General features: G+C 39.2%; 1 protein-coding gene across 1 annotated transcript; it reads left to right on the top strand.

Annotated features, from left to right (window-relative positions):
* Positions 1 to 3,031: 3,031 nt before the first annotated feature.
* mrasa (muscle RAS oncogene homolog a) lies at positions 3,032 to 22,407 on the top strand. The gene is made up of 6 exons (XM_010743710.3): positions 3,032 to 3,214; positions 13,074 to 13,334; positions 14,230 to 14,383; positions 15,459 to 15,558; positions 16,685 to 16,764; positions 18,553 to 22,407. Exons 2-6 carry the CDS (start codon positions 13,142 to 13,144, stop codon positions 18,650 to 18,652), a joined length of 627 nt encoding a protein of 208 aa, XP_010742012.1. The 5' UTR covers positions 3,032 to 3,214; positions 13,074 to 13,141; the 3' UTR covers positions 18,653 to 22,407.
* Positions 22,408 to 24,342: the final 1,935 nt, after the last annotated feature.

Below are 24,342 nucleotides of genomic sequence, written 5' to 3'. Positions count from 1 at the left end.
GCAAAGAGGTTTTTGTTAGCCCTGACATCTCTAAGCATTAGAGAAATATATATTATATATTAATTTCTCTCTGATTGCTCAAGCACTGCCAAGCAAAATATATGTGTGCTAGTTGTGTCTCTTTGTTTGTGCACACGTGCTTTTAAATTCAGTAGATGTTCCTGGAAATCCTGGTCAAACCTTTAGAGAGGGAGAGACCACTTCACTTACCATCACTTTGTTACTGTAATGTGAGTTGTAAAAGGCCTAATGCCTGGATTATTTACAGAGGTAAAACTTGTATCAAGCTCCACTTCCTCATTTCAATTGAATTATTTACATCTCTCTCTCTCTCTCTCTCTCTCTCTCTCTCACACACACACACACACACACACACACACACACACACACACACACACACACACACACACCACTGATGGCTGCTGGTAATGGACTGTTCTATTATAACTTGCCAGTAATGTGGAGAGTGTGTATGCGTGTGTTTTGTATTCCTGAGCATATAGCTTACATCATGTGCACTTATTAACTAGGTCATATCTCTCTTTAAATAATATATCAGTTAAGATACATCTCATGAGATACATCTCATGAGATATCATGTTTAGGGTCACACCCTGTCTTCTGTGGCTTAGTTATATATACTGCACTCATCTGCTTGCAAACAACGTCATAATTATCAATATTTCTGGGAAGTGATTATTTTAAGAACAATATATTGTTCTTACTTCCTTCTGCACAGACCTGCCGGTCTACAGTCTGGTGCATGCAGATTTATTGCCCACCAAAATTAAATTGTTGGAGCATCCACCCTAATCTATTCTCAATATCACCAAGCCCCTCTCTCAATCTTTCTACACACACACACACACACACACACACACACACACACACACACACACACACACACAACCTTTCCCTTAATTGATCAGATCCTTATCTGTCTCTTTGACCTCTAGCTCAAACTAACCAAGTTCATGAGAAGGTAAGAGCATACACTTTATGTTCAATGATTGTCCTTTATCATGAAACATGCGTGACAACATGTGAAAGTCGTGTTTTCTACGTGAAATGTCAGGAAAACACATGTGTATGTGTCATGTTTTCTTTTTTTTTTTGTCACATTTGAAATCTACAATCTACAACCGTCTTCTCTCAACCTACTCCTAAATATGACTCAGCATTTCATGACTACAAGATTTGTATCTCAGGATTCAAAGAAAGAGATTTCATAATTACAAGAAAACTACGTCGTAGTGGAGAAGTGTCTAAATAACATGTCTAAATAATAAAATTAATGAATAGTGAATTCTATTTAGCGGTATCAGTTTCAGTTGTGTGCACTCGCTCAATGTGGCACTGTCATGGTTGACTGAGACACTTGAAGAAACAACTGCATTTTCCTACGGTGAAACTTCAAAATGTCTGCTGTGAAAAAGGCATGTTCTATTATTCATATTGCATGCTTTACTTTATTTATTAAGTCCCACTTTTAATGTTTGAGCAAAATGTGGTGTCATGGAAGGGAAATGATTCAACTTTAGGTGTGCAGAAGAAAGAACCACCTGTAGAATAAAATAAGCCAGAACGATGAACCAGAAGAGTGAACAGATCACCAGTTTAGTGACCTAGACTCCAACCAAGAATCGATCAGCTGACACCATACTGTATTTGTGAGATTTTTGTGTCTATATCACAAACTGTTATTATTATTATTAAAAGTTATTTGAGGAGAATTTATGTCACGTATAAAAACATGTAAAACATCTAGAAAAATAAGAATATCATTACCTGATATAGGCTATTACTGATGTAAACACACAAATAATATAATCAAATTAGAATGATTATTAGAATTACAATGATAAAACATAGCAACACCCAACCATTGGACGAAGATATACTCAAATATTTTACTTAAGTAAAAGTCTTCTGTAAAAGTACTGTAAAACTATAAAAGTAATACCAAAGTGTACTTAAAGAAGCCTACCATATGTAAAACTACTCATTATGCACAATGTAAATTTGTGATGCATTCATGAGTGAAATGGTTAAAGTGAAACTAACTGCAACTGCATACTACTGGGTAGCTAAATACATCACAGTGCATTAGTTGATTTACATTTTGTATTAATAATCTGCATCTGCAAATTAACTAATGTTGTGGGATACAATAGTAGTACAATATTGGCTCTATATATAGCTAAAGTATATATAGCTAAAATTGTATTGTAAAAGTAGCATTAAAATAGCCTATGTGAAGTAAAAGTGCTCATCAAGCAAAATGGGCAATTATACATCACAATGCATTAACTGATTTATATTTTTGTATTAATATCTGCAAAGTCACCAGTAACTAATGCTGTTAAATACATGTAATGCAGTAAAAAGTACACTATTGGCTCTAAATTAGAGATTAATTAAAGTACTTTATTTTTAAGGTGTTTGTTCTTCTATATCACAAGCTGTTGCATTAATGGCACAAAATTATTTGAGGAGAAGTGTCATCATGTTTGAGCATACCAAATATGAGAAGAAAAACATCATAACTTGATATAGGCTATTGCTGATTAAGACAACAGGTATATCACTAAATTGATTAAATGATTTAACAAACAAGTAGCTTTAAATGGAAATAGCAAAGAAAAAAAACAGTAGAGTACTAGAGTAACTGTACTTAGTTACATTTCACCAGACACAGATTTTTTAAACATTATATAATTAATCAATTTGTCTCCCTTAAATTAGGCACGGCTAATTTGACAGGACTATCCCTTTAAAGGGGTCCGCTATGTCAACAGAGCATAAGAACAGTCCATTTCACTAAAAAGGGGAACTCTTTCACTGCTTCGTGAGATTTCAACAAATTAACACCGAAAATAAAACACGAAGAAAAACCAACACGTTATTTTCCACTTGATCTCAAACATATATATAACATTACACTGAAAACCATCAGTGTGTGCTTTACAGTATTCACCGAAAAACGTCGTTCACCCCCCTTTAGGGCTTTTCTATTTTTAGCATCAGCTGTTGCAATACAAAGATTAGCTACTCAACGTATTGTTTCGCAGATGTGGGGAGCACACTCCCGTCTGTGGCGAAAGGGCGGCGGTGGTGGCGGTGGTTTGAAGCCGAGGAGAAAGAGAGAGAGATGAGGAGGGATATGTCGGCGTGAGGACGTTTCTTTGTGTTCACGACAGCCAAGCTCATATCGGTAAGTAGCTTTCGTGTTGACAGGGTAGGAGACGGAGAGGTCGCGGTTGCGGGCGTCTGTATTCGCGGACAGTGAAGGCAACATCTACCGTTAATGTAAAAAAAAAAAAAAAATCAACGGTACTCGCCTATCAACAACTTAACAGCAGCATAGCTTTGCTGTCACCGGGTTGTTTTGACTAATGACAGCTCGGTGGACAGTCAAAGAGAAGTTAGCTCGTTTTTAATTCACGTTATGAACGACTGTGTGTCGTTTGCGGAAATCCCTTTTTGCTGGAAACTTAAAGAGAGAAAAAAAAAAAAATGAAGCAACCGAAATCCGTTATTCAGGGGCGGCTACTGTCGGTTTTCCATACACACACACACACACACACACACACACACACACACACACACACACACACACACACACACACACATAAAGGCCTTGCCTCTGTGTGTCAAAAATGTTCCCGTAGGGACCAAACCAAACACACACACAGTGCCTATCTTTTATATTGTATATGTCCATACACACAGACCCAGTAAAACCACAGCTGTACACAGTCCAGCTCTGAAATAGCTGTGCAGATTTAACCGCTGGACACTGGAGAACAGAGAGATTTTTCATGTATCAAATCATAGGATGAGATCATTCAGAAGCACCAGTCAGTCTGCAAAGACACGCACACACACACACACACACACTAATCACTATTAATAGCAAAGTGAAATCACCAAATAATTTGACTCTCTGGGGACAGATCCCCCTTTATCCTTCCATCATAACTTCATGGAAATGTCAAACCCTGCTGCTGCTTCTGCTGAGGAGGATCATGTTGCTTGTGAGAGTATCTGGCTTTTTTTACAAGCTGTTTCATAATTTCCCCAAGCTTAATTGTGACCTTTGACTAGGGGAAATCTACCAATCTGGATGATTGGTAGATGCTGGGTTTACCCAGCCAGGCCAGTGTGATCTACATTGCCTTGGTGTTATCCAGTTATTAAGTAATGGTTCCTGTGAGATGTGGTGACGGTGTCTTACCCAGGTGACACCAGTGCAGTGGTGAGGTTTTCAGGTCCTCCTTTGAAAATGCTCCATTCGTACGCCTGCATTGTAAATGTGACTTATGAACTAGTATAGTATAATTAGGAAAATTCACAGTACTCAATACAGAAAAATGCCCCCTATGATTATTTCACTATTATAACATTTGGTTATTATTACGCATGTATTAATGTAAAGCAGGAGTTTGCTTCTTACGTTTATTGAGATAGAGATATAGAACTGCAACTAATGTTTGTTATATATATATTATGTTATATCATAACTAATAGTCCACATCTCAAAAATATTAGAAATAAATGGAAATTATTCAAATACTTCAAAGGGAATAGCACCAAATCTTCACATTTGTGAAGCTGGAACCAGGGGTGCTGCCAGGAATTTTGGGTCCCATGACAAAATTTGGTTTAATAACTTTATATTGGTGTTTGCCTATTTTTTGGGGCCCCTGTCAGTCGTGGGCCCTTGGAATTGTCCTAACTTTTCCCCCCTATACGGCGCCACTGGCTGGAACCATGAAATGTTTTTGCAGTTTTTCTGTCAGTCGACTAACTAATTTACTAGTTGTTTCAGATGCACTTTTATAGACTGCTTGTGAGTTTCACTGATAACATCATATCATCATATTTTGGAGTAAAATGCTCATTATTTGCCTCTAAAGCAGGTGTTCCCAAACTTTCAAGCCTGTGTAATGCCAGTGACTGCTCTGTCTATACGTACAGTCGCTTGACAGCAGTCAAATGATTTGCGCTTGTTACAATGTAATGTTTAGCACGATGCTGATTGAGCTTAGCTAATGTTGTTGTTGTTGCTAATGTCGTTAATATTCACATCAGGAGTCACAAGGGGCAAAGAAAATCGAAAGGTCTTTGTTTTAAATTTAACTACTATTTTTATCTTTTGTTACAATTATGGCTAAAATATGCTATTTCTAATAGTTTTAATATTTTATTTGATTTCTGAAAATCATCTCACGACCACCCCCTTGCTGTCTCAAAATTTAGGATGCACCGATGCATCGGCTGAACATCGGCATCGGCGATGTTCGCCTCCTTAACTGCCATCGGAAAATAAAGATGACATTCACAATGGGGCTGCCGATGATTATATGTTGATTTATATGTCGCATGAATGCTGTGCTGAGGAGAAACATTTCTTTTTTCCATTTATTTATTTATTTATTTTTGGAGGCTCCGAAACCACCGCACACGTATGTGGCACGTCGCGTTTTGGTCCGTCCTGCACGCGACTTCAAACCCCACTGGGAGTGTTTCAGAAGCAAGTGTTTGTCCCGCCAGACTTGCTCAGATTTGGCCATTTCCACGGTTTATGGTCTTCCAAATATGCTTCTACATGTCTAAATATCCTACGTAGTTATTTAGTGTCACCTTTGTCTGTTTTTACGACTGGAAGTTGGCAGGGGGTATTTTATTTTGAAAATCCACCGGATTCTCTATGTTTTTTCTGTGTCTGGCTTCCACCTGCTCGAGGTGCTCTGTGTAGATTGACGCGGGCTGCTCGTGTCAAAAATAGAACAGACACGTATTCAACATGTAGCTGAGCGTAGAGACGATTCTGGGACACTTCAAGAAAGATCCACAATTATGCAATTTGCAATGCATGTAACAAAGAAAAAACATCGTCATTTTAAATATTGGTATCAGCCCAGAATTTCACAATCGGTTCATCCCTATTAAAAATATTGTTGATTAAATTAGGTGTCAAAATCTGGTCAAGAGCAGTATTCTCAGCTCCAGGTCTGTGGGGGCGTGTCCACTGAATGTGCTGAAGCCACGCCCACACGTGGGAGCAGTCAAGCAGCAATTTTGAAGCGACTGAAACGTGTCAGATGGGTTCAGAAAATGACATGACACACATTGAAACACTCTGAGCAGGACGAATTAATATCTCTGCTAGGGGTGCAGGGGTATGCTCAGGGTGGCCTCAGTGTGTCATCGAGCCACCCTTTAGGACCGCCCAAAAAATCCTGGACTGAAAACTGGTAAAAAGCATGTTTTAACCTCTAACTCCACATTTCAGTAAAATATCAGTCAAATTCTTTTCACGTTTCCAACATAGTTAATGTATTTTGGGAGAAATCTCAGAATTTCCTTTACACAGACTTTAAATCAAGCAGTCATATAAGAAATGCAGGCCGTCTTCTTCATCATCTGAGGTGCACTTAAGAAAGGCAAATATCCCCATAATTACTTAGTCGCTATACAACATTCCACATTAAATTAGTAGGATATTTCCTTTATTTAGAGCCGAATATGTTATACATTCCTTATCTTTCTTTGCAAAGAAATGTAGCTGATCACTGATCAGTTGTAACTTGATCAGTAGGTGCTGGATCTAAACAGTCATAACACAGAGTTCATGTAGGTATAATAAAATTGTATGTATGTCTGTAAACTCACATATTTAGTTAGAGGATAAAGAACACAATCGGCACTGAGAGAACAGGACATGGCTAAACCTAGAGGCTGACGCTCTAAACCGTTACATGGAAAGAATGGGACTTTGTTTAATAGCCAAGAATACATTTAATCACTTTGATCGTTAACAAACTATGAAAATGAAGAACAAAAATATTATCTTGATGATGTTAGGGCTGGTTGATGATGAAATAAATGTAATTTTTAGGGTATTTCCCAATATCAGTTTAGATCAACATATGACAAATGCATAAAGTTAAATTGATGCCCAAAGCATACTTATCAGATCATAGTCATCATAGTTTTTATTTTAATCATATGACATGAACTTACTGGAAGCCGATAAAAAAACATTTTATTTTTTGACCTTTAATTATTATTGAACAAATCATACAAATTAAAGGTCCAGTGTGTCAGATTTAGGGGGCTGTACTTACAGAATATGGCAGAAATTGATAATATTATGTATAACTATGTTTTCATTAGTGTATAATCACCTCAAAATAGGAATAATTATCTTTTCGTTATCTTAGAATGAGCCTTTTATGTCTACAGAGGGAATGGGTCCTCTTATGGAGTCCACCATGTTGAACCACCATCTTTCTACAGAAGCCCAGAAGGGACAAAATAAAGACTTGATCTAAAGTTTTTTTTTGCAAGTTGCCTGGCTACTGTTTCTCCTTCATGATATTAAGCGGAGGGGGAGGTGAGGTGGTTGCAATCGATGACTACACTGCTGGATGCCACCAGATCGTACACACTGACCGTTGTGCCTTACGTTACAGTGAGCCCCTCAAAGAGTGATGATTGACTTCTCTCAGTGGTGTCTAATATCTGTGAGAAATGCCATAGAGTACTGGCAGGTTATGTTTTCATTCAAAGATATATAGATATAGACATAGATAAAGATAAGATCATAATCAACCAATGATTTTCAAACTTTAAACACAGTATTATAACCTAAACTATTGTAGCATTTCTCCCTTTGAAATCAGCTGTTCATGTTACTGTACAGTAACAAAGGTCATTCATCCAGCGTCACTAATGTCTGCTAGTGGTTCACTCATGACATCCTGAGTCCTAGTCGAAATTCCCAAATATCTAGGAAAAAAATGTAAAAATTGTCGGAATGAATGAATAGGTCATAGGAGGAAATGCCCCCAGCAAGTCACAGTACATTAGTGACATATTTGGGGTGTGAATGGCAGCCTTATCCGCAAAGAATTTCTGAAAATGGCGTAGTATTCTGAAAGTATTCAGTATTCAGTGTAATTTATGGCTGCTCAAAATGGGTTCTCAAACAATGCTGTGAAACTGGAGACTGTGTCAGGTTAGTCATCATGTGACCAACTATACAGCCCCTTTAGACTATTTGCACTTTGTCCTCTCAGCCAAATGTTGCACCGGGTGTCGTCATTGCAGAAAATATGATGAGGGGATATCGAAATTACTGCATTAAATGCCAGATTTTATGTCATTTTGGAACATGTAATTTCTATGTGTTGTCTAATTATTAAGCATCAAATTTTCAATTAATAAATAAATGTTAGGGTCCTTTTATAGTTGCCCCAGCTCTCAGACAAAGATAGCCCTTGAGCGAATTACTGCTGCACTTCAGCTGTCTTGGTGACAAGAACCAGGAACCTGCTTCCCCCAGGTTGGACACCCAGTTCCTCCAAAAAAATCAGGGTTTTTAATACTTAGGAAAATATATAATCTGTTCACTCTGTCACAGTTCATAGTTATACAAGTCCAATGTAAAATAAAAGCTCAGCTCTCTAATCCAAGAAGATAAGGGTGAGGTTTGTCTACAGTTTGTAACTTGACAGCAGCTTGAGAGCATTAATATACTTTGAACTCAGAGAACTATGTCTTAACACCTCCCTTGTATGATCGATGAGTGTTGATATCAACGCTAGAAAACAGGCTGGGGTGTGCACCGCTGTGTTCCTCCTTATTCCTGTTCTGTGAGATGTGTTGCTGCTTTGTTCCCATGTGAAGAGGGAAGTCCCTTTATCCTTTCCCAAGGCAGCAGCTAGCCACTTCTCAAGAGCCCGGAGAGGCTAAATGGACTCATGGTGAAGAAAAAATATATAATGTGTAAAACGTACCAAGGGACATTACAGATTTTTTCTATGTTCAGCAAAGACTATGGGCTTTCCTTAACCTTAACCAGGTGCCGTGAGTGCCAAAATAAAACCATAAATCTAAATAAAGTTGCAGTAACTATATTTTGGTGTGAAACAAATGGTCATCATGACATTATCAGTTAACAGTTGCACATTAGTTGTATATAAAGGTGGTTTCTTATTCTGCGTTAGTACCCAAATACACAAAAAAATGTTGTTCTATTCACGTTTCTAAGAAAGAAAAAATAATAATTTGAATGGCACTTGCTTTATCAAGGCTAACTAATTGCTCAAAGGTAATCCCCTGTGCACTGATAGTCAGCGTAAAAACTGATTTTGATCACATAAAAAGGCCCACAAAAAAAACAACAACAACATCCGTTTAAGCGTGCGCTATATTAAGAATATTCCTACTGCTTTTCCTTGCAGTCGGACAGCCTTCTTCATTGACATGCACTACTTTATACCACAGCTCTGCTGTTTGGGTCAGAAAGTTGTGAGATCAGACTGAAATCAAACTCTCTAGGTTTGGCATGTGTTTGTGTTTTCCTGGCTCCACCACTGTAACTCTGATCTGATCTGCAGTTTAATACAGTGAGCTTATGTATAGGAATACAGATGTTCTACATACAGTACCTCATACAACCACTTTGAAATATTCTTTTAATGACAACATTTGTATTACATCATGTTATTGCATCACATTACATTATCAGTCACTGCTAGACAGAATTGGGCAGTAACGTTATATCAGCGTTGCTGTTTCTTAGTATTTGAACTTGGGTTGATATATGACTGTGTTGAATGAGCTCCATTCCTTCTATCCATAACAATAACATAAGACTTTTGCAAAGTGTCTTTCAGAAACTCAAATTTCAGGGGAGGAAAATACCATCTTAGTGTGAAAGACCAAAACCAAGAGGAAAGGACTCAGATTCATTGGCATTAGTGTTGTACACAACATTCTAAGTATGTCCAAGTTTGCAGGCTTGGTCGGCCCAACGAAACATCACGGTTTGTAACGCCATCTAGCCAGCCACACTGGGCAGATGACTAACTTTGGTTGGACACATAATAAAATTTCCTCTACAAAGCTTCCACTCTCAAAAGAATTTGGTTTAAACTGGTGTCTGTGGATTATTTTAGCCTCACAGGATGGTGAGTGTTGGTTTAGAGAACTGTGCACTCCACTGAGTAGACTCAGAGGGAAATGCTGACACACCATACAAGGTTGTGACCTGACTTGGCTTCAGTCAACCAGGCATGACTGGTTTGAAAACCACAACTGGTGGCAGGTTACTGTGATTTCACGTTGCTTCTCAAGCTGTTGTGTTTTTGTTTTTCTGCACAACCCCGAAAGTCTTTCTAAGGCGGTGTCTTGTGAAATAGCATAATGGCAGAAATGTTTACTTTGGGACTTTATGACAGCCGGCCAACTGACTGAAGAGGCTTTTTAACATCAGGAATTTGGCTTAGAAATTCTGTGCCCAACCTGCTGGCTGGCCGATTGGCTGGTTGGTCTTTGGAAAGGAAGGAAACATCGTCCTTCCCTCCATTGTGCTGGGCAGGAAAGGATGGACTGTAGCCAGCTGACAGCTGTTTCCTGGTGGATGAAGGAGGAATGGGTGCGTGGGTGGGTGGGTGGCGAGGGTGTTGTGCTAGTAGTGAGTGAATGTGTTTTTTTGTCAGCTTTTGACTGTTATAGTTTAAGAGAATTAGAAATCTGGAGGTTTTACAGTGAAACAGAGTAGAGTGGTATTATTTCATATTTGTATTTACAATGTTGATGGCTTGACTTAAATGGTAACTGGTTTGGATGATTTAACCCATTCAGTCTAAATTGTACATTTAACTTGTACAGTTAACATTACTCAAAATGTTTTTAAAGCTTAGCCGGATTTGGTCATTTTCTTTCATTAATGTTTTCCTAAATACGCCTATACATGTATAAATATACCACGTAGTTAATTTGTTTTGTGTGTGTGTGTATATATATTCTCTATGCTGTTTCTGTGTCTGGCTTCAACCAGCTTGAGGTGCTCTGTGTAAATTCACGTGGGCTGCTTGCGGTGACCGTCAGAAATAGAACAGCCGCTTATTTCACGTGGAGCTCAGGTCCGCTGCTGAACCGGACCGTGGTGGAGCCAATGTGGTTTAAAACATTGACTAGAATGGCTGCGTATCGCTGCGGACGGATTTTGGGTTCTGCATTGTATATTGCAAAGTAACTTAACAGGCAGACGAAGAGTGAAGCAAGAGCAGCATCAACTGTACAACCTTGTCTGCCTACTATTAGGCACGCTCGTAAAATGTTGTCTTTAATAAGATAGGAAGATTTGTATGCATTGACACAGTATGCAGATATGCGGCCTATTGGTGTGAAGATTCAGCATCTTATCCTTCAGTATAGTCTGTTGTACTATGTTGGCAGGGATGAGCATTTAGTCTTCCTCTTGTTGCTGCATTACTACGTTTCTCTGTGGAGCTGTGGATGTGGGAAGAGACCCAAAGAGAATCCCTATGCACAGGGTCCCGAACGTCTGTGGAAATCTTGGAAGCCATTGGTTATTGTCTGACGATGATTAGCCTCTGTGGGCAACTGCTAATTTTTGTTGGCTTCTGGTGTAGCCAGCAGATATCTGGAAAACGGAAAACAGATATCCAGGCTAAGACTTTTTCTGCAGTTTAAATAGCAAGTTGACACCTGATTCTGCTAATCTCTATAAACATTAATCTGCATATGAATGCAGATAACCAATTTACTCTGCCTCTCTTGCCCTCCACTATACACAAAATGGGGACTGACTCGTAAAAAAAAAAAGCTCATTAGCACTACTAGTGGTCAAAAACTCTTTAGTGTACCTTTTAAGTGAGCTTGATTTGATTGACGACCTCACTGTGGCGATTGATTGGACCAAGCTGGGTTCATTTCAGTCGCAGTAAAGTCGCACAGTGTTTAATAATCGATGATAGAATTATTTTGCATCACTCTTCTGTTTGTAATTTCTCTCACCCTCAACCCCGCTCGCGCTCTCCTCTTACCTCCTTTCCTGTCGTGTTCTTTCTGTAGCTCTGTCTCTCTTTGTGTCTAGCTTTTTACCATAACAGCATGCATGAGATAGCATGACATATATTAATACAGTATTCATTTTTATTAGAGCCCACATACACACAATTGTTGAGTACTGTACAAACTGTTCCCATGAAGTGTAAAAAAATCATCTCCAAACGTTTAAACTTTCATATTGTGCCTCTAATGTACTTCACTTGCATGGAAAGAAATACTCCTCTGTTAAAACTCTCATACTCTAGCATGTTAGATGTTTATTTTTGTTTTCAAAAAGCCGTAATTACAAACTACAGTTATCCGTCTGTGTTGAAGCCATCATATTTCTCTGCCCACTCTGTGGTTCTAGTGGGCCACTGAGATTAGATGTTATTAGCCTGGTTTCTGCTTCTGCGCCAAACCAGGCTCACCAAAGCTTGCCTTAGCTGCTTTTCCATACGGCTGTGATATCCTTCATGTGAGTGAGTCAATGACGTGAGAGCAGAACGAGTGGTTTTCTATGAAACATGACAATAACGTCTGTTGCCTGCAATCCTTCATCCAACCAGTTTTATTGTGGCTGCTGCTTCTTTTATGATCCTTCTTCTTCTAATATGAGAATTGCATTAGATCTTGGTAGACCAACTCTCACAACAGTACTAAGTCACTAATCTTGGTGGAAAATGCAAAATAAAAGCCTTTTGATACTAAAACCAGCCTGCTGATGCTAAAACCAGCCTGCTGATAAGTATCCATCCTGCATAAATACTCATGTCAATACAGGCGTAGATGCAGTGGCTTCAGTTGTGGTCTTTTCAGTTGAACATTTTGTTGTAATTCAGCTTGTTGTCTTTCTCCAGTGGGTGCAGTCTAAATTATTGTTACCCAGTCATTAAAAGTTTGTGTTGTAGGTGGGCTTAAAGTGTGGTGAACTCTCTCTTTAAGCCTTTCTTTCACCATTTTCCTATGATTGTCCCCCCCCCCACCACGCGTCCGCCCCCCCCCCCCCCCCCATCTTTCTGCTATCCATAACTCCTCGCTGTGATCTGTGGTCTCCATGGTGATGAAAAAGCAGCTGCAACAAAAAATCTTAACACCTCTCTCCCTTGTTCTCTCTCTCGTCTGTCTATTGTTCCCTCCCCTGTCTATTGTAAATCCCTTCCTCTTTCTTTCTCTCTCTCTCTCTCTGTCCTCCATTTCAGCCAGGTGCGTCTCTCATCAGCCACCTACTAGCCTACCTCCCACCTATACCACCACTGTCAAGGTAACCATGGCGACCAGCGCTGTGCCAAGCGACAACCTGCCAACGTACAAGCTGGTGGTGGTGGGGGATGGCGGTGTTGGGAAGAGCGCCCTCACCATCCAATTTTTCCAGAAGATCTTTGTGCCAGACTACGACCCCACGATAGAGGACTCGTATCTCAAACACACAGAGATAGATGGACAGTGGGCAATACTGGATGGTGAGTAGAAATGTATGTGCATGTGAAATTAACAAGTCAGCAGCTGGTGAATGATCCTACCTCTCCATGCTTATCTTCTACTGTATTTATCTTTTGGATTTCTTAACTACATTCCTGCGGTTGCTGTTTATTGAAACTGAGCTGAACTCCCTGAACAAATGGATGATGTTTAGAAAAAGGCAGTGCTATGTTTGTTGCATGTGGGAGAAATTATGCATCATTTGATGGTTTTATCCTTCCTTTAATAAAGCATTAAAATCATGTTGGTAACATATAAAGCCCTGGAAAGAATTAGAAAAACATTTTTACAGTTCATGGGAATGTATTCTAAACGTTTGACATTGTGTTATAAAGAATTGACGACAAATGAGCTCTGCTGTCTTTCCCTCACGGTTATGAAAGTGGAGGTGATTGCACAAGTTTTGGTCTTATTCTGACCACGACCATCGGGAAATTGAAAGAAGTCGCAATAACAAAATTGCTCATTGTGCAATAGTTGTGCCGTTTTATGTTCGTTAGTAAATAAATGTAACAATGTTTTGGTTAGGAAGGTTTCAACATTTAATATTTGGAATAACTCTGACTCTTTATTGTGGCTTTGAAAGGTCAGGTCTTGGCATGCTTGATAAGTTTCTTGTTATCTGTTAAGTTGAATCAGGTGGGACAATGAGAAATAATGAACCATTTTCCACTGCTACCTAAAAAGACACAAAAAATGTAGGATGATAGATAGATAGATCTATAAGAAGGCTTGCCTATAAGCTGTTTAAACGATTCAGAAAAGCAGAGTTGGGGATAATTCCAGCGCATTGGGGCTAAAAGAGCGAAAGCACGGTCACCTGCTTTGAGAGAGACACGTGTAAAGTAATGCATTTGTGTCCATCTATCTCAATAGTGCTGGACACAGCCGGACAGGAGGAGTTCAGCGCGATGAGGGAGCAGTACATGAGGACAGGAGACGGCTTCCTCATCGTCTTCTCTGTGACAGACAAGGCCAGCTTTGAACATGTTGACCGATTCCATCAACTCATACTACGGGTCAAGGACAGGTAGGTTACAGATTAGCTTAGCAATCGTATCTAGAACTCCATCCCACAATAAACAGACACATATTTGAGCTTGCATCTTCCTCTAATTTATCATGACAATATGTTTTATATAGTTATGGTCAGGAATCTATTACTTACTCACCAAAATAACTGCTGTGGTTTAGGAACAGTGAGTTGTCAGACTGGTTGTAGCTAAATGAACTTTATGTTCGTCCCAGTTATCTTGACTAGATAACATGGAAATGAAAACAATAGCGAATGTGCCCAAAATGTCCGATGCCAACCAACCGTTGCGTTGAAAATCTGTATGTGCACAACACTTAAATATAACAAGTATAAGTTACTGTACCCTGGAGCCAGTGATACTAAAAGAGGAAGTAGTTTTGCCAGACATAATAGATTGTTATTTATAACCTTCTGAACCCTATTCATGTGATTGTGCTGCACCAATTATATTACATATTTAGTATTTTGAAAGGCCAAACTCTGCCGGTCTCTTCAGACATTTTTCAGTCGGTGCTAACAGGTAGCGTTTTCATGTTTCAAGATTAGAATGGTTCATGAAGGATCATGATCTCATGTTGTCATCACTTCCCTTGAGCTACAGATCAGTTTGGCAGAACATCACGTGTTTACATATTTCTAATTGGTTGTGTTATGAATGTCTGTTGTGAGAGAAGAGATTGCATCTGTTCTGACTGTGACTGACAGCAGCCAATAAAAACCGAGCTTGAGATGTTACAAAAATAGAAACTGGAAGTGAGCAAGTTGCAGTCTCTCTGTATTTAGTCGTGCTTCACTTTACCCTTTTTTCTACAAGATTTGAGCGTTGCAGAAATCTGACACCTCTCAGACAGTGTGTGTAGCATGTGATGCTCTTTCTAATCTAAACCTGTGAGGTCTTTAAAATACTCTCCAGACCATGAGATGCTTCTAAACGCTCTTTGATACCACTGTAAGTGGTTTGGAAATGCATTGTTCAGTTATAAAGAAATTCCTGAGTGTGTGTGTGTGTGTGTGTGTGTGTGTGTGTGTGTGTGTGTGTGTGTGTGTGTGTGTGTCATTTTCCTCTCAGGGAGGCCTTCCCCATGGTGTTGGTGGCAAACAAAGTGGATTTGGTCCATCTGAGAAAGGTCACCACTGACCAGGGCCAAGAGATGGCTGCCAAACATAACGTAAGTAAGAAACCCGATTTCATATATTACATTCAGTTTTCTAACAGAGTTTTTACACAGGACTGTGCTAGGGCTGGGCAATATATCGATATTTTAATCTATATCGATATATTTTCAAACAGGATATAGCACAAGACCATATCGTTTATATTGATAGAATTTATTTTGCATTAAAATGACTATACATTTCTTCCCTTGAGCTGCCAGTTCGCTTATATTTCTCCTCTCCTGCTGCTCGTTGACATTGTCAAGTCATTCTCCAATAACTCCAAAAAAAGTCGCTAGATTTGTCGCTAGTCGCTTTTTTGGAAAAAACAAATCTGTGTCCAGAGTTCTGTATCTGAATTCACTCAACAATCAGAATAAAACTGAAACTGGTTTCCACAGCTGGACAGAAACAAACACTCACCACATTAAGCCATCTACATTTTAAAACACTGCCTTCTTTGGAACACCATTAGTGTTTCAAGGATGTTTTTGTAAACACCTCAGCCCACAGTGAAACACCAAATTATTTTAATCTAATGGTGTCAATACAGGTTAATGATGACAGTTGTGCTGTGTGATTGCCTACATGGATATTTATATGTGTAATATAAAGAAAAGCTAGAGACTACAACAAACCATCAAGCTGGCATTTTAAGATTTATACATTCTGGACACTGTTTTCAGAGAGAAAATATGTTTACAAATCGTCTCAGTGAACAACATCAACACTGAAACAGACAGAAGCAGGCAAATATGACTCAAATGAAGCCAAAAGCCTGTGCGTATTGTAATCTGCAAAAAGCTTTATTTTCACACAGAATGCATCAATGTCACTGAGATAACCACTCATCAGCATTAAAAATCACAGGTTTGGAGACTGCTCTTAGCTTCAAAATGTTCCTCAAGTGAAGAGAAAGCCTGGAGGAACTTTCTTACATAAAATGTACTTGTTCACTGTATTAATAATGTAACCTGAATTAGTTAGTCCAGTAGGTTTGATGGAAAGTCATATACAGTTACTCTAATTTTGTCTGGGAACTTTTTATGTCCCTCTTTTATTATTGTTAGTATGCCAGTAGCAACTAATATCACTCTAATAATACTAACGCTTAGATCTGAAATATTCCTGCTTCTTCAGATAACTTATATTGAAACCAGTGCCAAGGATCCTCCAATGAATGTGGACAAAGCCTTTCATGAGCTGGTTCGTGTTATAAGGTAAGCTGGTGTTAAACCACTCTTGGAGAGGAATGATTGTCCCTTGGAGGGCCAGTGTTTTAGGATTTAGTGGCATCTAGTGTTGAGGCTGCAGATGGCAACTAACTGAATACTGGCTCCTCATCCAAGTGTGTATGAGAATCTATGGTGGCCGTGAAACTTCCAAAAAAATGCAAAAGGCCCTATCTAGAGCCAGTATGTGGTTTGTCTGTTCTGGGTTACTGTAGAAACATGCTGGACTCTGTAAGAGGAGCTGTGTCTGTAGATATAAAGGGGCTCATCCTACATTTCTTATTTTCATTTGATTTTACTACATGCTTGAACATTATATTATATATTACATTCAATTTCTGCCAATAATCCCTCCTAAATGTGACACACTGGACCTTTTTAATATGCCATTGTCTAAACTCAAGGAGTATCATCCTTTCTCCTTCTTTTCCAGTTAGTATTTCTTCTTACTGTTTCAATGGAATATGAAGGCGGTGAAAGAGTTTTAGGAAGAGTGGAAAAGCAAAGAGTAAATCCCAGAGCTATTTCCTGTCTTGACACACATGTAATTTCAGAAGAATTTGGTTTGTGTCCATGTATTGCATGTGGTCATATCCTGTTTTAAGGCCTTCTTCTGTTACAACGACCAATAAGCAACAAGTAGACATGTGACTGTGTTTCAGAGCCTGTACTCAGATACCCAACAGCACAGCTGTACTCACCTCTGTTTTAGTAAAAAGGAAACGATCCAGATTACAGGGAGTTCTCGTTGTCCTGGTGCCAGGTCTGAAACTGACTCATGAGGAAATTCTTCTTTATTGAGAACTGAGGGGAGTTGATCGGTGAATCAACATTGCCTCCTTGTGGTCAGACTTTAGAAAGCCAGTCATACAGGAGGTGGATAAAGGAATAATGATTGTGCTTTTTCTTCTGCCTGATGCATCAGCAGTTCAGGCACACACTTCCATCCTTTTTGTACTCCTGTAACTTCCCACATTTTATTGATTAGCTCTAAGCTTAGTATGACTCTTGATGACACTTGTAAGGCTGCCATTGTGATTCACAACAATTGCTGCTGGATTCACTGGTGCATTAGTCACAGATGCTGCAAAGATATGCAATGTGAACACAGAAAAAGTAAAAAAAAAAAAAAAAAAAAAAAAAAAAGCAAAGGAGAAATGTATTAAAAGAAGGAGCCTAAAGGCAGCACCTGGTTAGCGCCCAGCCAATTAATAGTCCAGTATGTAAGCTCCAGTAAAACCACAATTTGATGTTTTCACACTTTTTGATTTTACAGTTGAAACAAAACATATCATGTTAATTTGCCCAGGCTAGCTGTTTCCCATGTTTTACAGCATTTGTGCTAAGCTAAGCTAACTGGGTGCTGGCTATAGCTTCATTAATGTACTGAACAGACATTAGAAAAAATAAGACATAATGTAATGCTCCTGAGACTTCATATCAAAGTGTCCTTGGGCAAGATAGTGAACCCCAAATTGCTCCTGAAGGCTGCGCCACCGGTGTGTGAATGGGTGAATGAGATATCTAGTGTACACTTTGAGTCGTCGGAAGACTAAAAAGGCGCTATACAGTAGTACAGTCCAATTATAATAGTGTTATCAAGCAAATAATTGTATTTTCTATGTTGAATTATTTCTTTAAAACTAGATTTATCTTTTATTTATATGACTGAATGAGACAAAAAGTTAACAATGGTAGGATTAATGCATTGTAAGGTGTCAGAAAAACAATCCTAACTCTGTTCATGAGCTTTTTCTGTTTCTTCTCCACACACAGACAACAGGTCCCAGAGCGAAACCAGAAGAAGAAAAAGAAGATGAAATGGAGAGCAGAAAGATCAGCGGGTTCCCACAGGTTCCACTGTGCCATATTGTGACCTCCCTCATCCTGTTTATCATTCGTAACATACACACACCCACATGCATACCCACATACCTTTGGATATCCCCAAAGGAACTCCCAGCAGTGGTTAACTACCGGAGCACAAAAGGGAGGGAGGGAGGGAGGGGGGCGTTGATAAATGGCTGGATGGATCCAGAGGAGCCGGAAGGAGAAGTGAATCCTAAATGTTGGGCTGATGTCCCCTCCACCCTTCCACCCAATGCCTTGGAATGAGTGCTATGCCATGTCTCCTCATTTTATGGTCCCCTTTCGAAGGTCTTTTGATTCCTCCCATCTGTATTCAACACAGGACTACAGTGTTGCTGAACTGTTTCTCAATCAAGTGTAATTTTTGAATTTAATATCAAATGTGGCACAAGATGACAGACTCTGTGGGGAAAAAGCAAAGAGATCAGAATCACCCTGATGTTGGAACTTTTGTCTTCTTGGGAAAGGATAAAAAAAAGGAGGAACCGGGTCAAAATGGCGCCCCGTGTTCTTCAACTCCAACAACCTGCTGGTCATTACCTTTCTATCCTCACACTCCTACTATTTCTGGAAAAACAGAGCACCTGTGTGATCTTTTACATGTGTTGCCTATGTTCCCTCTTCGAAGAGTGGACAACACGTAGGCACGGCGGATGAATATGAGGGTGGCGACAGTGATTTTGGTAGTGAAAATAGATGTTGTACCGTGTTGTCGATGAGTGAACCGTGAGTTCTGGGAGTGCAGCGTGTACCTCGTGGTCATGTGGCGCTCTGGTTGTGAAGTGTCAGTTCAGAGAGGATGGAAGGACGTGTCGTAGCAAGCGAAAGATAAGTGACGTGATGCTGAGAAAATGTGTCATATCAGTTGACAGGTGAACACTGTGGTCGAATCAGCTTGTGGAATAAGTGTTTAAATATTGTAATCGTAAAGGAAAGATGGGTCGGGTGTATGTGGTTACACTTTAATGTTAACATGACAGGGTTTATACCAACACTGACGTGTCAGCAGCCATTTTTACAGACACTCTTATATATTTTCCCATCATAAAAACAGACAATATATCAGAGCCACTTAGCATCAAGTATTTGAAAGTAATTATGGTTAAGTGAGGCTGCCGCTTCGGTCACAGTCGATTGGCACAATGAGTGCAGTTTCATCAGTACTGTATGAACAATAGCCCTGATATTTTTCAGTTTTGTCTGTGTAGTCTTAACAGATTCAAGTTACTTTCCATGTTTTTGTATCTAGACAAATATAGAAAATTACAATTATATTTGTGATATAGAGAAAAAAAAATCTAATTATAGGTGGCAATGTAAACAAATTCAATGCTGTTTTACAAAAGAAATACTTAATGAAATAGAATAGATAAGGGATAGCGAGAGCTTCGTGTTTCACACGTGAAACAGGCTGGAGAAGCTGATTTGCACTGGCCACTAACCAAAATAATGTGATGTCACTTTATTTCAATCTTGGGGGCTTTTCAGACCACACACGCTGAATTCAGGACAATGTTATAAAGAAGAGTCATGCTCAGTAAAAGGACAGCACTCCTATAGTTTGGGGATACATACTGTAGTCCTGGGAATACGTTTGAGTTAGGAAGCGTGACGCTCCTAGGGCTTAAAGCCATGTTAACCTAGCTACAGACTTTAGTTGTAGGAAAACCACACACTCGAAGCAACAAGTGTATTCATGTGTATTCATGTTTGTAGCTGTGAGGTGGATAGGAATGTACAATTTAATAACCTATGAAATGGCTTGTACTGTTAACGCACTAAAGTTTCAGTGGACAACTTTTTTTGTCTGGATGAATACCATCTCTTGAAGGAATACATTTTTGCACTTTTAATACGATTTCTGACTTTCCTATTGGCATGTTGTTTTCTGTTCAAATCTGTAAGTGAAATGAAAGGCACGGAAAAAAAAAAAAAAGAATAAATAAAAAAAATGATTTGAATGTAAAATCGAATAACAAAACAAGCAAATAGGCAAATATGTGTTGTAGCCCTGTGTGCCTGTGTATGCCTGTTGCCTTGGCGATGATTGTAAAAGCAAAATAAGTTGGAATTTAATCATTTGAAATGAAAAGGAAAGGAAAAGCTATGTATTGCTCAGTTTAAGGTTGAGTATGAAAAAAAAAAACTCATTTATCGAATGGCATACAAATTCACCTCAGCATGAAAGTGGAAATTCAACCTCAGCAAACGAAGGAATACAGTATTAATCTACATCTACTTTTTAAAGGGACTTCACAGAGAGTTTCCAGAGAAGGACAGAAAACAATGATTGAGCAATGAAGCGACAGACTCTGGATCATCGGGGAGGAAAAAGAAAAAAAAAGAAAATACTGAATGTGTTTGATGAAAATGTTGCATCATGTATGTTTGATACCATTTTGTATTATTGATATGAATTATTGATATGATTCTTGCAAAGTGTTTTTTAAACAGCTGAATAATTTATTACTGTCTATGTTACCTCAGCGTGTCCCAGACCTGGACAAAAAGCTAAACTCTACCCCCTCCCCCTTTTTGTTTTTTCTTTGGGACTCTCAGCGGGTCATGGGCCTTTTGCCTTTGAGCCCCCATATGAAGAGACTTGTAATGCGTTGTGGACCAAGATGAAGGAACAGGATTTGGTCCTGACCTAAAAACATCATAAGGACCTTTACTGGAGCTCATGTGAAATCTCACAAGGGTCAAAACACGGAACATTTGTCACCCACTTTTAAATATGTAGTTCGTTCAATGTGACATTTTTCTTTTAAAGGAATAGATCGACATTTTGGGAAATATGCTTATTCGCAGTATTGTTGAGAGCTAGATGAAAACGTTGTTGTGCACCACATGAAGCTGCAGCCAGCCGTTGGTTATCTTTGCTTATTTTAGGAGGGAAACAGCTAGCATGGCTCTGTTCGATGGTAACAAATTCAGCCAACCGGCACCTCTAACTAACAAAGTGTATTTAGTTTGTTTAATCAGTATGAGTTATGGTTTTATGTTGGTTTATGTGCTGGATTATTTATAACCTGTGGATGGGGCCAGGCTAGCTGTTTCCAGTCTTTATACAAAGCTAACTAGCATGCTACCTAGCTTCACATTTAGCATAATTTTCTCAACTCAGCGAAAGTATATTTCCAAAAAATGTTGCACGATACTTTTAAATAGATTGTGCTCATTACACCAGCCAGGTGTCTTCTAGTTGACTATTTAACTTTTTGGTTTGAGGTCCAAATTCCACTTTGAAATCTTTCTTTATTGATCGTTGTGGCTGGTACAAAGAAACCTGCTGATTTATTGCACCGCCTTCACATTTCAGGCAGACCAAATACAAATGCTGAAAGTGGATATAATATAAGTGAATATATTTGACCCTGGATTATATGTGAGCTAAATTGAGCACTTTTTTAGTTGTTTTGTTTTAATTATTATTAATTGGGGAGGTTCAAATAGACACCAAGTATTTTTGAAGTTACGCAATTAATCTGAGTTGTATGTTTCCTGAAACTTTCAGTATGTGAAGGGCCGTGTAAACTTTAAGTTCGGATTACAAAAAAACCAACAAAAAAAACAAAAACAAGATTTGGAGTTGTCGCACCAGTTGTGTAATGTGTGTTTTTGGACAGGTCTGTTGTGTTCTAACTGGCTGTGTCAGACTGAGGAGCTAGACGAGGCACAAACAAACTGTGGCCTTTTTATCTAGCCTCAGGGGTCGATTATATTTCAATAAAGAAATACAAGTATTGTGACTTAACATGATTAATCGCTTCAGTTTTTATTTGGTCGGTACATATGACATATGCTGAGCTGCGCACTAACTCACAGCTGAACAGCCTGTGATCAGACCTGTGTTACAACAACCACAGTGAACATGGCTACATGCGTTTTGAGAGTTGACTTGCTTGTTCAGCAGAAGCTCGCCTCATTAATCTTCAGAGCCGCCAAGGTCCATTGAGTTCAACATCCCGGCTGCTGAAACCTCCATTTTGCCTCATTGATTTTAACCCTCGAGGGAGGTGAGGCAGGCCAGCACACAGAACAGGTACCGCATATCTGCTATTGACTTAGACATTCATGTTCTTTTTCGAGGAAAATTGGTAAGGAGAGGTACTCTGTGAAAAAGAGCCGCAAGGTTTTATTCTGGGTTATTAAAAAGATCATTTCTACCATCCAGTGGTTTATCAAAGGAAATCATCTTTAAAAGTAAAATATTTCAAAAGTGAAAGTGTGATTCAACTTGAAATTATTCAATATAATCTTCACTTGAGCAGGAAAGTTGCCAACGCATTAGTATAATCAGCAATAACATGGATTAGGTAAGCATCCTTGAGGCAGTGGAGGGCCAGCAGGGAGAAACCAGAACACCCTTTTTTTTTAAAAACTACAGATTTTCAAACAAAATATGTAGACAAAAATGTTTTGGCTGTATCTTACTTCCTGTGCTATTTGAGCGTCTTACCACTGGGGGCCAGCACATTACTGATTACCTATCCTCTCTCATTACTTGAGTAGTAAAAGCTTTGCCAAATACAGTGTTAGCACTTTGCAAAGGATCAAAATGTCACGCAATCACAAAATGAAAATTACAAAATGTTCAGTAGGTCATCTGCAGTAGCTGTTACTTGCGAGCACAGTATGGAAAAAGACAGACCTGTTTAGAAATGACATGTGTAGCATACATAATTCATTTTGAAAGGACACACAGCTGCTGTTGAGGGTGAGAAGAGCAAACAAACATCGGATCTACCTTTATGTAGCAAATGACTGACAGTGTTCCTCAACTGTCACATATAGTTATCTCGCCGCCACGACACTTCTCCTGAAATCAATCTTGGATGAAAAAGCTCACACCCCCTCCATTTGCGTATCTCTTACAGCACTTCTGCTTTTCAATTACACGGTCCTCACCGTATTCATATCAGAATCCCTCTAATTGGCCTGACTTTACGTTGCTCTGGATGTATTACACGAGGTAGGTGGGTATGACGGTATACAGTGTAAACAGCATGAGTAGATTGTGTATGAGTGATAATATTTACATATGTAAAGAACAAAAACTGAATTCAGTCACTGAGAATAAATAATTTACAAGTGCAGTGAATGTTTGAGACACACAGTTATTTCACAGACATTGTTCCTGACACTTTTCAGAGTGACGGCCTGTGGGAAGAAAGAAGGCGTATAGTGTTCTTTAGCGCCTCCCAGCAAGGGGAAGTTGGAACAGGTTGTGTCCAGTGATCTGTTAAAGATGATGGGCCAGCTGGTCAGCACAGATGTTTAGGCAGGACCTGACACACATCCTCTTCAAAGATCCTGAGTGCAGTAGGGGAGTCAGGATGGCAGGGGGCGGTTCTTTAATGTGAGTGAGTGTGGCAGGGGTGCGAATGTGGGCTTATCAAACGTAGGGTAAAACACATTCAGGTCATCGTCCAGTTGGTAATTCTCCAATGTGGGAGGATGGTCTCCTGTAATTGGTGATGTCCTGCAGGCTTCTCCACACTGATGCCAGGTCATTGGCTGAAACGCTGTATTTTATCTTTTCAAAGTAGCACCTCTTAGTTACTTTAATCTCCGTCATCAGTGGGATTCTGGTCTGCTTGTTCGTGACTCTGTCCCCACTTCTGTAGACCTCTTCCTCCTCCTCCTGCTGGAGCTTTGCTGTAAACCAGGTTTGTGGTCGTTGTATGTGCAGAA

Source organism: Larimichthys crocea, chromosome XVIII (assembly GCF_000972845.2).
Source record: "Larimichthys crocea isolate SSNF chromosome XVIII, L_crocea_2.0, whole genome shotgun sequence".
NCBI classification, from domain to species: domain Eukaryota; kingdom Metazoa; phylum Chordata; class Actinopteri; family Sciaenidae; genus Larimichthys; species Larimichthys crocea.
This window is presented reverse-complemented; position numbering and strand designations above follow the sequence as displayed.